Source organism: Miscanthus floridulus, chromosome 2 (genome assembly GCF_019320115.1).
Source record: "Miscanthus floridulus cultivar M001 chromosome 2, ASM1932011v1, whole genome shotgun sequence".
NCBI classification, from domain to species: Eukaryota; Viridiplantae; Streptophyta; class Magnoliopsida; order Poales; family Poaceae; genus Miscanthus; species Miscanthus floridulus.
Window position 1 is genome coordinate 13,864,147 of NC_089581.1, and position 15,846 is coordinate 13,879,992.

The following is a 15,846-nucleotide window of genomic DNA, read 5'->3' on the forward strand; positions in this document are numbered from 1 at the left end:
CAATTATAAGATTTAAAGCGTGACCAGATCAAAGGACGACCAATTAAGATGATATGATGTCGATCTATCTCTATCTTAATCAGATGATTTGTTATAATTAATAAAATATTAATTATAACAAGACCGATAACTGATGAATCAGCCAAAAACAGCAAAGAAAATGGTGATAGTGTATTAAACAACAAGTTATTTAAAACCAGATCGATAACTTTGATCTATATTATGATTCATAAGAGATCAATAAACTGATGTAGGTTTACAAACTACGATACAGATCGATAACTAACTTATATTATGACTCATAAAAGATCAATCAGCTAATACAACTTTACAAACACAGTCGATGCAGTCCTGTTTGCTGAAGAACTCGCTGAGATCTAAAGTACTCCTACTCCTAATACGATGACGAAAGCCGGAAAGATTATATTGATTGAGTGTTCGTCCCCTTGTACAATAACCAGGGTCTAATATTTATACTCGGAAGCTAAATATGAATCCTACTTAAATACGACTCATTACAAATTTTTGGAATAAAAGAAAACTTCCTAACTTAATAATAACTTGGACCTTAATTTTCCTTATTTGTAGAGTCCGACACATCTTTCTGGCACCATTCAAGCATAGCCCATTGACGCCGTATGCTGACGTCATCTATAAAGTTACCGATTCTAACATCATATCTAAATCCGCTGATACTGATTCACATCTAATCGATTATTTGATGCCACAATTCTAAAAATTTCGAGTTTCCACGTTCTTCTTTCTAAATTTTGACGTAGACACAGCCATACATTATACAATACGGTCTGTCCACGTAAGTAAGATCTCCTGCCGGCATCGCTGTCCCGTAGTCGCCTGTCGATGCAATCGTCCAATGCAACACGCCTGTGTCCCCTCCGGCTAACCACACAATTGGTGATCGCGAACTCGAAAACAACTGCTGATGGGCGAGATCTTGTGAGTTGTGTGACCTCATGAGTATCTGCCTCGAGAAAACAGCTTCTTAGGATGACAGAATCCGTGGACCTTTCATGCTACGGCCCATTTTGAATCTTATGAGCTATAATAGTTACAGTAATTAAGTAACACCAATAGATTTTTTATATCCTTCCTCATATATAGGAATAAAGATTTTGATAAAAAAAAATCCTCCACCGGCCTTTTTAATCAGGTCTCTAAATATAGACACCCTGTATTTCTCGCTAGCAAAAATAAAGAGCGAAGATGACTCTACAAGATATAGAAAAATTGTAAGGGTAAAAAAAAATATAGAAAAGTGATTTTTACTCAAATGACTCTCAAAATGAGGATTTAGAGAGTAATTTTTAGAAAGACTCTAGGAGAGGCAAGCACATGGGGCCCACCCAGGCCAGTGGAACCATCTCCGCCTGCGCTCGCTTCCTCGCCTGACACCAGGGCGAGACAGCAAAAGACGAGGAGGGAGATGCAACACCCGATCTAGTTTTAAAATATTCAGATGCAACTATTGCAACATACGTCTAAAAACAAATAAAACATTTGAAACATGCTCTGAAACACTTGCAAAAACACCTAAAAACCACTTAAAACCATAGTAAACAAACGCAACATCCAGTTGCATCATATGTGTGAAAACATATACAACATCCAGATAAACATATCTGCAACATACGTCAGAAAAAAACAGATGAAGCATTGAAAAGAGCTTGCAACATACATCTACAACTATTACAAAATATGTAACATCTTAATCTACTTTTACAACATTGTGAAACGGCCGAACGGGCGATGCACGTGACAGACGAAGCAAGCACCACCAGCACGCATGCGATGAGAGGAGGGAGGCCACTAGTGTCCGCGAAGGGGGGCGAGGAGCGCGCGCCAGCAGCAAAGCGGAGTAGCAGCTACGATGGACGAATGGCGTGGTGGAGGCAGCCGCTGCACAGATAGTGGTGGAAGTGGCTGATACATTCGGGAGTGGGGAAAACACTCTGGACTACGTGCAGGAGTTGGGGAGGCTGCCTGGCCCGGTCCACAGGCCTATTAAGCAAGCATCCGGGCGGCCAGACGTCCAGGTGTAAGCATTTCCACAGCAACAAAAGGAGGAATAACGAGGAACCAGAAGAACATAGTTAAAGGGAGGGGAGATGAAGTAGACCCGAAGCATTGATCAACATACCCGGAGGCACCAAAAACTCTTTCGAACAGTCCATGCGTTTGATAATATCTGGGAGAACCAAGACATGTACTAGTACTGCACAAATAAATTATTGAGCATCATACATGTACCGGTCCATTAAATGATGTCCATAGCTATGACGTTTGCTCAAATTGGACATACATAAATGTCAGAACCAATGCAAAGCTATCGAAGCACCAAAAAAGTTTGGCTAGATATCCAATGAAGGATGAAGCACATGGTGTGTTCTTCCACATATTAGCGCTTTGTACTGCCTGGGCGAGGGGGGCCAAAATAGTTCGTCACCAGACCCATAACAGCAAACCTGAAAATGTTAAAAGCTTTGGTAAAACTTTTCTAGTTGTAGATGCCATTAAGTAGAGAAACATTGAGACTCCACAGAAAGAACAAATTTATCATGAACATCTGAGGAAATTAGGAGCCCAATGTTGAAAACAGATGCAACCTAACTTCATGGGAAACTTTATTCTTAGCTACTTTTATTTTTGCTAGCAAAACAAGATACTCGATACCCTTCCATGATATCTGTATTCTCTTTCACGATATCCATCCAACCCATTGTGCTTATATAAACAAGTCTAAACTCTAAATAATAGTTAATGAGGTCACAGATACCCCTATTGAGACTTGAGAGCAACATGCTATGGTAACGTGACTTCCTTCACAGAATTAAAGCAAGAGTAGAAAGTGGAAATATAACAATAATTATACCCATGCTTTCCAAAGTGGAGTTCTTTTGAAACACAGTTCCAAGAGGATGGCACTATGTAGCTTCTTCCTTTGCTAACATTGCATTAGGGATGAAATCGGACAGAAACGAGCAGGAAAACCATTCACTAATTTTTCATGTCGACATTATATCAACGGGGATGGGAGCGAGACCAGAAAAGTTGGGAACAGAATCAGGATAAACGGGAATATGAACCGGGTAAATGGGAAACGGATAGAATCAGGATAAGCAGGAATTCAACAGAAACGGACTGAAACCGGGAAATTTAAACCGCTTACACTTACATTGTTACATATCAAACATATGCAAACAAATGAACTGAACAACATATGCAAACAAGTGAACTAACGCTGCAGTCCTACTCCTGCAGGCTGCTAGGCACTGCTTTGCTCTGGCTGGCTGGGTGTTGCTGCACAAGCCACAAGCAGCAGGCCAGCGGTCAGCAGACAGCACCCAGTCGCAGGCCAGCACCAAGCCAGAAGCTGCAGCCCACAGGGTCACAGGCTGAGGCAGGCAGGAAGCAGCACGGCAACACCAGAAGATTGTGTGACAGCGGCACAGACAAGCTCCCCAAACCAAATGTTGGCAACAAAATCCACCGAGAGTCCGACTTGATGGGATAAAGATTAAAGGGGTTCCAAGCGGGCAGCGGCAAGCAAGGTGGGGAGCTGTGCGGTGGCACATCAGCAGCATGGCGCAGTCATGCAAGGGCCTCGTGGCAGCAGGTGGCACCCGCCCGTGCGCACAGGGGCACAAAGCATAGTCGCATTGCCGAGCTGGCCTGGTGGACCGACCAGTGTGTGTGGGACTGTTAGCCTGTAGGGGTACGGGGAATTGCTCCTGTTGCTTGCTGGGCTTATCCCTAATTGACAAATATGGGGCATTTCTGAGTACAAATACAGGGTCCCACAAAAACGAGTGAGATGGACCCTCTCCCCATTCTGGTCCCTGTCCCAGACTTCCATCCCGGTTCCCATCCTGTTTCTGGGTTTTTTTTTCCTCCAGAAACCAGAAATATGAAAACGGGCTGGTCAAATGTGGAAAACAGGACAGGATATATCCTGCCAGTTTTTAACCCTACACGGCATTATATATGGACATTGAACATTATGTTTGGCAGTACAATTAGGCCATGGAAATATGGATTTATGGATGCCATTTTGTAGATGACCAGGCAGGATTCTCCATCTGAAAATAGGTTTCTTCTGACGTAGACTTGAAAGCGAACTGCAGAAACTTAACAGTATTTCAAAGCTTAATTCTAACTACAGGAACAAAGTCATGCAAGTGAAGTGTGCTGCTATGTAGGTCCTTGTCTAAATCTTAGTTATATCTTGCATGCTATTTCTTTTAGTCTCTAGATATTGTTGAAGTAAATCAATCCTTATCTTCTACTTCCTCCATCCCTTAAAAAAGTTCGTTCTGAAGGTTTGGAGCGTTTTCACAAAAAGGAATTCATTTTAGGTGGTCCACCGTTTCATCAGACGAGTTTGCCCCCCGCATTAACGCAGCCTCATCATTTGGAGCGCACACAGTCATGCATTAACGCCTCTTCGTTTCCAGCGCATGGAGTACTTCACCCGCCTGGCCTCTTCTTTTCTGGCGCATGCAGTACTGGCGCGCCATGCAGAAATCACACAAAAGAAAAAGAAAGCAGTGCTTGCAACAAAAATAAGCGAGCGTGGGATCGAACCCGCACCGCTCGCCACAGAGCTCACCTCGATAACCAGTCAGACGTAGAGAGTTATTCATCGAATGGATGCCCAACAGGCTATTTAATAAGGGCAAACAAGGGAAAATAGACTCTAATTAATCACTCCTTGGTATCTTAAATCATGTCCAAAACGAACTTTTTTAAGGGATGGAGTATTTCTCCACTTATCAGTCAATTCCAATAGTTTGCAATCTAAGCCATATTATTACAACATTTAACGAAAAGGAAATCCAGAAGTATAACGTTTAAGAGAATTCAGTACATGAAGACTCATCCCCTATCCTACTTTACCACCCACCGATCCACCCCAAAAAAATCCATTTCATTCTGCTACTTTAATTTCTACTTAGAACTAAGCATCGGGGGAATGTAGAGTTTGATAAAGAATGATACAAATGACAAGTATGATGGATGCTAATAAGCGCTCTTTTCACAATTAAAGACAAAACATTGCTCAAGTTTGGCTCGGGCAGCATACAGCCACAGCACATGTTATCAATTATCTGGTTATAATACTTGCTTTTGGATTAATGATTGTTTGACAAACAATGTGAAGCACATATGTCATGTGGTATCAGTTACTTTCTCATGTCATAGGTTATTAATCCTATTATTCCCCTCAAAGATAGGTGTCAAATACTCATACGATTGTTTCATTTATATCTAATTTCACAAATACACTACAATAGAAACTGTTGATTAAAGTGTTTTGGACCACGGTGATTTCTAAAATGACAATGTGAATGGAGGGTGTATTAATTTGGAGCAACACAACATGTGTAGACTGGGCAAGTTGATATATGTCAACCTGAAGTCTTAATAACAGCCAACAACAACAACAACATAGCCTTTAAGTCCCAAGCAAGTTGGGGTAGGCTAGAGTTAAAACCCACCAAGAGCCCCAAGTCACGGTTCAGACACTTCAATAGCTGCTTTCCAAGTACTCCTATTCAAACATAGATCTCTAGATATATCCCAAGCTTTTAAATCTCTTTTTATTGACTCCCCCCATGTCAATTTCGGTCTTCCTCTACCACTCCTCATATTATTAGCTTGGCTTAGGACTCCACAATGCACTGGTGCCTCTGGAGATCTCCTTTGGACATGGTCAAACCACCTTAACCGATGTTGGACAAGCTTTTCTTCAATTGGTGCTACCTCTAGGCGATCACGTATATCATCGTTCCGAACTCGATCCATTCTTGTGTGACCGCAAATCCATCGCAACATACGTATTTCTACAACACTCAATTGTTGAACATGTCGAATCTTTGTAGACCAATATTCTGCTCCATACAACATAGCCGGTCTAATCGCCGTTCTATAAAACTTGCCTTTTAGCTTTTGTGGTACCCTCTTGTCACAGAGAATGCCAGAAGCTTGTCACCACTTGATCCACCCTGCTTTGATTCTATGGCTAACGCCCGCATCAATATCTCTATCCCTCTGTAGCATCGATCCCAGATACTGAAAGGTATCCTTATGCACTACTTGACCTTCCAAACTCACATCTCCCTCCTCCTGTACAACTCCGCCAAAGTCGCATCTCATGTATTCGATTTTAGTTCTGCTCAATCTAAAACCTTTAGACTCAAGAGTGTGCCGCCATAACTCTAGTTTCCTATTTACTCCCTCCTAACTTTCGTCCACTAACACTACATCATCAGCGAACAACATACACCAAGGGATATCCCCTTGTATGTTCCTGGTAACCTCATCCATTACCAAGGCAAAGAGATACGAGCTTAAGGCTAACCATTGATGAAGTCCAATTTTAATCGGAAAGTAATTTGTGTTACCATCGTTTGTTCGAACACTAGTCACAACATTATTGTACATGTCCTTGATGAGGGTCACGTACTTTGATGGGACTTTATGTTTGTCCAAAGACCACCACATAACATTTCTTGGTATCTTGTCATAAGTCTTCTCCAAGTCAATGAAAACCAAGTGAAGGTCCTTCTTCTGCTCTCTAAACCGCTCCATAACCTGTCTTATTAAGAAGATTGCTTCTGTGGTTGACCTTCCGGGCATGAAACCAAATTAGTTTGTTGATATCTGCGTCGTTCCTCGCAGGCGCTGCTCGATGACTCTCTCCCATAACTTCATAGTGTGGCTCATCAACTTAATTCCCCGATAATTAGTACAACTTTGGATATCTCCCTTGTTCTTGTAGATTGGTATCAATATGCTTCTTCTCCACTCCTCAGGCATCTTGATCGGTCGAAAGATACTGTTGAACACCTTGGTTAGCCATACTATAGCTATATCCCCGAGACATCTCCACACCTTGATTGGGATACCATCAGGGCCCATCGCTTTGCCCCCCTTTCATCCTTTTCAAGGCTTCTCTGACCTCCGATTCTTGAATCCTCCGCACAAAGCGCCTGTTAGTGTCATCAAACGAGTCGTCCAGCTAAATGGTGGTGTTCTCGTTCTCACCATTGAACAATTTATCAAAATACTCTTTGTCTGATCTCATCCTCCTTCACCAAGAGCTGCTCCCTCTCATCCTTTATGCACTTGACTTGGTTGAAGTCCCTTGTCTTCCTATCGCGAGCCCTAGCCATCCTATAAATGTCCTTCTCTCCTTCCTTCGTACTCAAACGTCGGTAAAGGTTCTCATAGGCCCGCCCCTTTGCCACACTCACCGCTCGTTATGCAATCTTCTTTGCCACCTTGTACTTCTCTATGTTGTTTGCACACCTGTCATGATACAAGCGCTTATAGCACTCCTTTTCCTTAATAGCTTTTTGCACATCTTCATTCCACCACCAAGTGTCTGTCGAGTCGCATCCGCTCCCTTTGGTCACTCCAAACATCTCTGAAGCAACCTTTCGAACGCATGTTGCCATCTTCTCCCATATGTTGTTTGCATCGCCTTCATCATTCCAAGGGCCCACTTCAATGACCTTTTCCTTAAAGACCTTTGATGCTTTCCCTTCTAATTTTCACCACTTCGTTCTAGCAACCCTAGCTTGTTTGTTCCCATGAGCTTGCACCAGAAAGCGAAAGTCAGCCACCACCAGCTTGTGTTGAGCGACCACACATTCTCCAGGTATCACCTTACAGTCCACGCATGTTCGTTTATCCCTCCTTCTTGTAAGGACAAAGTCGATTTGACTAAAGTACTGGCCGCTACTAAAGGTCACTAAATGGGACTGTCTCTTACGGAAGAAAGTGTTAACTATCATCAGATCAAAAGCTATGGTGAAGTCTAAGACTTCCTCTCCCTCCTGGTTCCTACTACCATATCCGAAACCCCCATGAACCGCCTCGAAACCTGCACTTGATGTACCTACATGGCCATTAAGATCACCTCCTATAAAGAGCTTCTCGCTACTAGGGACAGCTCTAACCAAGTGATCTAAGTCTTCCCAGAAAAACCGCTTAGCACTCTCATCATGGCCTACTTGGAGGGCATACGCACTAATTACGTTTAAGACCATATCACTAATGACAAATTTAACTAAGATGATTCTATCCCCTTGCCTTCTCACCTCCACCACACCATCCTTGAGGCTCTTATCAATCAAAACTTCTACTCCATTTTTATTTGAAGTTGTCGTTGTGTACCAGAGCCAACAACAACAACAACAACAAAGCCTTTTAGTCCCAAGCAAGTTGGGGTATGCTAGAGTTGAAACCCAACATGAGCCCCTAGTCACGGTTCAAGCACGTCAATAACTGCTTTTCAAGCACTCCTATCCAAACAAAGATCTCTAGGTATATCCGAACCCTTTAAATCTCTTTTTATTGCCTTCCCTTATGCCAACTTCGGTCTTCCTCTACCTCTCCTCACATTGATATCTCGACTTAGGACTCCACAATGCACTAGTGCCTCTGAAGGTCTCCTTTGGACATGGCCAAACCACCTCAACCGATGTTGGAGAAGTTTTTCTTCAACTGGTGCTACCCCTAGACGATCATGTATATCATCGTTCCGAACTCGGTCCATCCTTGTGCGACCACAAATCCAACGCAACAGAAGTCTTAAGAAACAGCCCCTGAACAGAAACTTTGTATCACATATTTATGATATTACTTGCGGTAGAGTGCTATGTTTGTAAAGAGTAAAGCACACCGGCGGTTCCCTCCCTCTCTCAGATGGTCATGCTGGCATGCCAAATAGGCAAGCATATGCCAATGAATGATATTTGAACCTCGAGTGGCACAATTATAAATTTTGTAAACAAGTATATTGCATCAGCACTCAGCAGTCCTTAAACTTGTTCAGAAGCATCACATAGGTCCCTGAAATATTAATTTGCAGCTTCATGTCCTCAAATTGGCTAAGTCTGTCATTCGAGGTCCAAATCTTGCTAATTAATGTGCGACTGCCCATGTGGCGTACTAGCAACCCCCATGGCAGCAACGCACCACTCTCATGTCTCTCATTTCTCCTCTCCCACAAATCAAGCAACATCCGCCGGAGAGGAATGACACATTCTTTTTTCCCACGACGGGAATACCAAAGCAACGAAATTACAGCAGGATTAAGTCATCCATGTTTGTCGCGTCACTACCATTTAAACTGCTCACACAGTTAAGCACCAAGAGCTTAGATAGTGTGGCCAAAAAACTTACTACCAAAATAGCAACAAAGCATTAAAAACTCACGTTGAACACCGACTCAAAACCAAGCTTTATACACAGGACATTACGGTCTAAACAAGTAAATGCCCACATGGGCATCAAACTCAGCACACACGTCCAACTGAGCAGAAGTGTTGCCAGCCACCGTATCTCCTTTAAGACAGGAGTGACACCTTCTGGATGTCATGTATATGCTAAATAGATGGACTGACGGATCAACACTAATCAGGGAGATTTGGACCTTGAGTGCACTGATTAACAAGCTTAGAAACTTGAAGTTGTAAATTAGTAGGTTAGACAGTTACATGACACTCCCAAACAAGTTTAGGAACCGTTAGTGCAGTTTACAATAGTCTGGTGACCTATTTGACACCTCTGAACACGTTTGAGCAGTACACTTTACTCTTTGTAAAATCATGATGGAAGCTCATAGTAAATGTGACTCAGGAGCTGCATGCCTCCACGTCAAGAAGCACAGTTGTAACATCCGTAACAACGAAAGGTTATATTTTGCATCAATAAGCCTATAATAGAATTATAACCAATTCCTAAGGATTGCAGCATAACATAGGCAGAAATGTTAGTCTTACTTAACCATGGCACAAATCAATTCAGCGTTAACAAACAACCCATAAATTGAGGAGCACATATGGCAATAACTAAGGAGCAATGAATGAACTAAATAAATAATAGTTTGGTTGCACAATTTCAGCAAGAGCCGATGCTACAAATGAAAATTAGGAGAAAATTTTGAGTATACACAAGTAAAATATGGGTTTCCAAATCAGTTTGTATTTTGGTAGGCTTACAGTATGAAAAGATAGTCCGAGTCTATTGGTAAACTGAGTAAGCATATGTCGCTATGCTGCTCTAGATTTTCTGTACTAAGCCAAATTCATAGTTCAATGCACATGTTAAGAAAACTCACATGAAGGCCATGGAGAGCTGCTTCAGATCATTCTCGAAGTTCTTCATGTTTGCCAACGACTGTGCGCAGAAGATGATCGCGATCCACGAGCACACCTTGTACTGCAAACCGAAATCGATTAGAAACCGAAACCATATCAACGCGTGCAGCCCAGTAAGCCAACCATAACGTCACCATCAATATAGCTCATAAGGTAACACACATCACTCACACGTGACTGCTCGAGCATGCAGATCTACCACTAACTTGTCCAGATCTAAACATTACTCGGAAATCAAATTCAGATCAGAGAGGGTGACATGGTTACGTACGCGGAGCATGACTCCGACGACGCCGAAGACGACGGCGAGGAAGCCCGCGTAGTCGATGGGCAGGTCCTGGGGAGACAGCTTCGGCGGCGCGTACGGCTTCGCCGTCGACGGCTGCCTCGGATCGCTGCCCCCAGCGAACGCCCCTCCCCCCGACGACGATCCCTCCTTCATCTCTCTCTCGCTCGCTCGCTCCTCTCTCTCTTGTGTGGACTCTGGAGGGATGAGAAAGAGAGAGATTAATTCTCAAAAAAAAAAAAAGAGAAAGAGAGAGATTAAAAGTAGTTTTATACGATGCTAAAAAAAAGTAGATTTATACGTGGGCCCACGCGAGCCGGGCCGGTACGGCCCAGTTGGCGGCCCCCGCCGCCCGGTCGCCGACCGCTGAAAGAAAAGTCAAAGCGCACGAGTCGCCAACTCGGCAGGCAGCTTCCGCATTCCCACTGCGCAGTCTGCGCTCCCTTCCTTGTGCTCCCTCACTGGTGATCGCCTTGGCTGCTCCGCTCCCAGCTCCAAAACCCTAACCCCGCGAGACAGCCCAGCAGCTAGGAGCGGGTCCAGGAGCTCACCGCCGAGCCGCCGCTACACTCGACCTCACCGGTTGCTCGTAAGGCCTCGCTTCATCTCGCCGCGCACGCTTATTACTTCTGTCGGTGGTTTGTTTAGCTAGCCGTTCTAGTTGTTAATTAGCTTGAGCTTTGAGGTGGCTCGTTGTTGATTCTTCAGTGTGAATGTCGATGCCCTTGGGCGTTTTAGAGCTCAAGGGTTTTGTTCGGTGAGTTTTTAAGCTTGGGTTGGGGGGATGGTTCGTGCCTTTCTTTAATCTCTAGCTCGCGGCTTGCCGTTCTAGTTTTATACTGTGCAGTATTCTTCTATTTAGTTTTCTTAGCACATAGACATGAGGTGATTTTTCGTAGTTCATAAGATGTCAAATGGGTAATTAGGGTCTTACAGTTGGTGCAGGTTTTGTTGATCTGATTAATTCTAACTGGTATGTGTAAATCTTTGGATCCAATCACCTGCAGATGCTGATCAAGTGATCAAAGCATGAGCACCACTCCTGTTTCAAGGTTCAGGGGGCCAGCCTATTTGCAGCTGTGTCCCCAGTCTAGCGATTGTGCTGAACTTTTGGTAAATGTGGATGGGCCGAGTGCAAAAGATTTGTCAGTTGACCCAAACACATTTTGTCTTCCACAAGATGCTAATCAGGAATTCTATACCCAAGCTTTACAGTACAGTTGTTCTGTTTCAAAGCAGGGATTTGAAGCCCAAGGTCTTCTCGTGAATGCTGCAGAGTTTGGTCTAAATAATGATTCTTCTGTGGTGAGAGGATATCAACAATTTGACTACCTTCTGGGGCCTCCTCAGCCTGAAGTGCATGAAGGAATGCAGATGCAAAATATCAACACAAATATCATCCACCGTCGTAGACCTTCCAATGCATCCTGTCTTGATCATACAGAAGAACTAACTTCCTATGACAATGATGACAGAGCTATCTCATTTGGAAGTAGTTGTAGCACAGGAATTGCGAGTTATCCATATAATACTCCTTTGCAAAGCAATAGCCACATTTCGAGCACACGGGATGGAACTTGGGATGCCCTTATGCAAATGCAAAAGGCTTTGGAAGCATCCAACAGTGACAATGGACTCAATGAAGAGTGCAGTGACTTGACTTTCAATCATGCAGAACTGTCAGGTGGGAATACCATGAAGCATCAAGTTGTTTGGGACAATGGCTCTTTAAAAAGCCCATCTTTCACCTCAAGTTATATGTCTTTCCCTGGTGATACTGAGACCACCCTCACAAGTGCCTCCACTGTTTGTAGCTTTCAGAACTTTGCTGATCTCCAACATAAGATGAATAACAATGAGCAAAACAAATTATCTTTTGAGGTCGAACTGCCTCATCAGAAAGGGCCCACAAGGAGCCATGTTAATGGAAGCCGAGGTGAAATGCATTCTGCTGAATGGGGAACAAATCTTGGCCACATAGAATTTTCTGGCTTTATGCCAAGCACTGAAGACAGACAGAATGATATATCACATCAACTGTCAAGTTCATTTGTATATACTGCAGATGGAATTGTGGATAATGGCTCAAAAAAGTCACCCCTCTTGTATGAATGTGAAGAGCAAATGGAAATTGATTCGCTTCTAAATTCATTTGGTGTATCAACTGATTCCTTTTCGCAAACATGTGGAATGTTTGAGCAAAGGTAAATTGAGGTGCTGCAGTGTCATCATATCGTTGATGATTCATTTCATTTTCATGTTGAAATTAGGAGCCTGCAACTTTACTAATACTTGTTCTTCACAGTAACAGCATGATGGTGTCTGCAACACTTATAACTGTGGGCTTAACTATTTCTATAGATGGATTTTTGGTTTGTAACAAAAATGTAACTGCCAAACACTTCTTTGGTAATGGCATTCACTATTTTCAGTCAGATGGGTCATAGTAGGCTAGTAGCTTACTCTGCTATTAACACTAAAACTAGCAATTTGTCCACATTTCTGTATCGAATCAAATATTTATTTGTTCTTAAGTTCACTGCCCAATTTATTATTTCTGTGTTGCGATCTAATCAAATGTGTTAAAATGCAGCGACAATTTGGTTGAGGTTGGTATGAAGATCGAATTGGATGAAAGTGGTTCTTCTGCATGCTTTAGTAATACTACCCCATATATGCAAACTGGACCACTGGAGTCAGCTATATCTGATGGATCTTCTTATCCTGAACAGTATCAATCTACTTCTCAAACATGTGGCTTATTTTATGCTTCAGCATCTCAGTGGCAAAATATGTCAAGTTCTGGATTGCCTTTACTGGACTGTCGCAAAAGTATTGGTGAACCCAGTTCAATAATTAACCTGGGGGAAAATGATAAAGCACACCTGCTGCCCACAAGTGAAGGTACTTTAGTACAGAAACCACAGAGTGTTGCTACTGATACTAGGCTGGAAATGACCGACAATGTTGCTAATTGGTATCTAGAGTTCACTGGTAGCTTGGATGGCCAATCTTGTCCAATAGGGGCTTCTGTATGTCATGATGAGGCAATGGCAGCCAAAGTTTTACAGACGGCACAACCTGACGTAGTCACAGATTGCACCTTTGGAGTAGGTACTTCAAGCCACGCTGGACGCTCAGATATGCAGCTACCCATTACACAGACTGCTTCTGTTCAAGAGCCTGGCCTGAGTTTGTCCAAGGACCTCAACTTATCATGTATTCAAGGAACAGAGATCAAGAAAGTAGATTTAACAGAAAAATACAATTCTGAATGCGATGGCATCCTCCGCCCCAAGTCTTTTGAACAAAACACTCCTGAGAGTATGGGTATTAAAACATAATGGTTGTGATGATTATAGCCAGATTGTTGATCCTCAGCAGAGTACCATACTCTCAGCAAGCAAACCTTCCCACTCAAGTGTTTTGCCGGTTGACAAGCTTGATGAGAAGGTCGTTTTTTCACAGCAAAAAAAGCGGAAAAGGGCAACAGAAAAGCTTTTAGCATGGCATGCACAAGTCATGACCGTGCATGGGAGCAGGCATCGCAGAAGGTGTTGATTTTTAATTGAACTCACACATCTTTTGAACAAAGTATTTGAGCTTTAGTTTGACTTGCTTCTTTTGTTAAAAAATGTTTATGCAACTCCTTTTGGCTTGACATACATGTTCGAAGGGGCTGATCCGCTGATGTTTGTTTGTTTGTTTGTTTTGATCTATAGAATTCCTGAGTTGGATTGGGCTCGTGCTACCAAAAGATTGGTTGAGAAGGTTATATGATTTTCGCTATGTCGTGCAAAACCCTTTCTGTTGTGCAATTTCCCCCTGGCCTGACATCCTTATCGTGCATAGCAGGTAGATGGTGTGAATGCAACAATGGGAAGTAGCAGCTTTAGTACTCGAGCTCAGAAAAGACTTGTTTTGACAACTAGTCTGATTCAGTATATTCTTCATGTTGTACCAGCTAGACTTCTTGCCACAAATGTTACTAATTCCGCTGAAACCATCGTATACCACCTTTCTAAATTCGCACTCAGTGACGCATGTGACACTGTTCTGTCTATTGGGAATGACGACATGTAAGCATTGTTTTCTTTCTTTTGAATATGTTTCCTTTTGTATCATTCTCCGAGGTTTTAACATCTTCAGAGTTAGTATAAAAGGGCAGACCTAGTATGGGGAAGGGATAAACCGAGACAAGCCTTTCCCCCGCAAAATCTGCGGATAGGCTGCTTCAAACCCACGACCTTTTATAGTTACATAAAAACTAAAAAAAGACTTGATGTAGTATAAGGTACTGTAACCATGTCATAATCAGCAGGCTGGTTTATTCATAATATCTATGTAGTTTTGGGACTACTTAGATCTCACATTGATCTTGAGAATCTTCATTTTGTGGTATTTGGCCAGGCTACCAAACCAGAGCAGCACTTCTGCTAAGGAAGACTAAAAAATCCTATCAGAAGTTCTGGAAACCTATGGGTCGAGGTTTGGCAAGATGGAAATTTCCTTGTTAAGGTATGGTGTACCAATAGTTGAACTACAACTCACAGGCTTCAGTATTTGAATTCTGCAATTAATCATAAATGTCTGCAAACATACCTCTGTACTGGTCCACGATTTCATACTTTTCTTATTTCCAGTGACTGCAATAATAATGACGCTCCTATACTCTCGTGATTTGACATTCTTATGTATTTTCCTGTGTATCTCAGTGCTGAGAAGATGATGACATTACATGATATGGCATCAGAGCTGCAGGACTTGGAGCGGTGGTATATTGTCTATCAACTTGGAAAGTGTCATGGATACGCTAAAAAATCTGGACTCGACCCCTGCACAGCTACTGTCAAGAAACATGATGGAGCTGCTGCAGCACCAGTAGACTCGCTGAGTAGTATCAAGTGTCGCTTACTGAACTAGGGCAGTTCAGGGACTACTAACAAGTCTACACCCCCCCGTTTGTCCCAATTTCCAGCAGTCGTGCATCACCGCAATGCTGGCTGTGTAGGATTATTGAACCATAGGATATACTACTGCTTTCCCGTTGCCGTATTGGGTTCTTTTGTTAGGAAATTAGAATCAACTTCTCAGTTTAGACGTAGGAATACGGTGGTGCGACTTATCCTGTGTTATGTGATCAGATGTAGGAGCACGGTGATATCATTTTTCAAGTATAGCTAATGCTAGTTGTCTGTAACTTTCAGATGTTACTGTTCTTTCGGACTGGTTGCTATATGATGGTGATGACCGCTGTTTCAGGTCTCTTTTTTAGGCCAGGCTTAGGCCGGTCCTGCGCCTAAGCGGGTTGCTCGCTGTTTTTTGTTAGGAAAGTGGCCAGGTTCGGGTTCAAAAAAAAAATTCGAACTCACT

General features: G+C 42.8%; 1 protein-coding gene and 1 pseudogene across 1 annotated transcript; one reads left to right on the forward strand and one right to left on the reverse strand.

Moving 5' to 3' along the window:
• Positions 1-2,175: 2,175 nt before the first annotated feature.
• On the reverse strand, positions 2,176-10,688 carry LOC136517574 (protein Asterix-like). Its single transcript, XM_066511180.1, has 3 exons — positions 10,459-10,688; positions 10,148-10,248; positions 2,176-2,483 (listed from the first exon to the last, which is right to left on the reverse strand). Exons 1-3 carry the CDS (start codon positions 10,627-10,629, stop codon positions 2,417-2,419), a joined length of 339 nt encoding a protein of 112 aa, XP_066367277.1. The 5' UTR covers positions 10,630-10,688; the 3' UTR covers positions 2,176-2,416.
• A 7-nt stretch (positions 10,689-10,695) lies between these two features.
• On the forward strand, positions 10,696-15,639 carry LOC136517565 (uncharacterized; annotated as a pseudogene).
• The last annotated feature ends 207 nt before the right edge of the window (positions 15,640-15,846 follow it).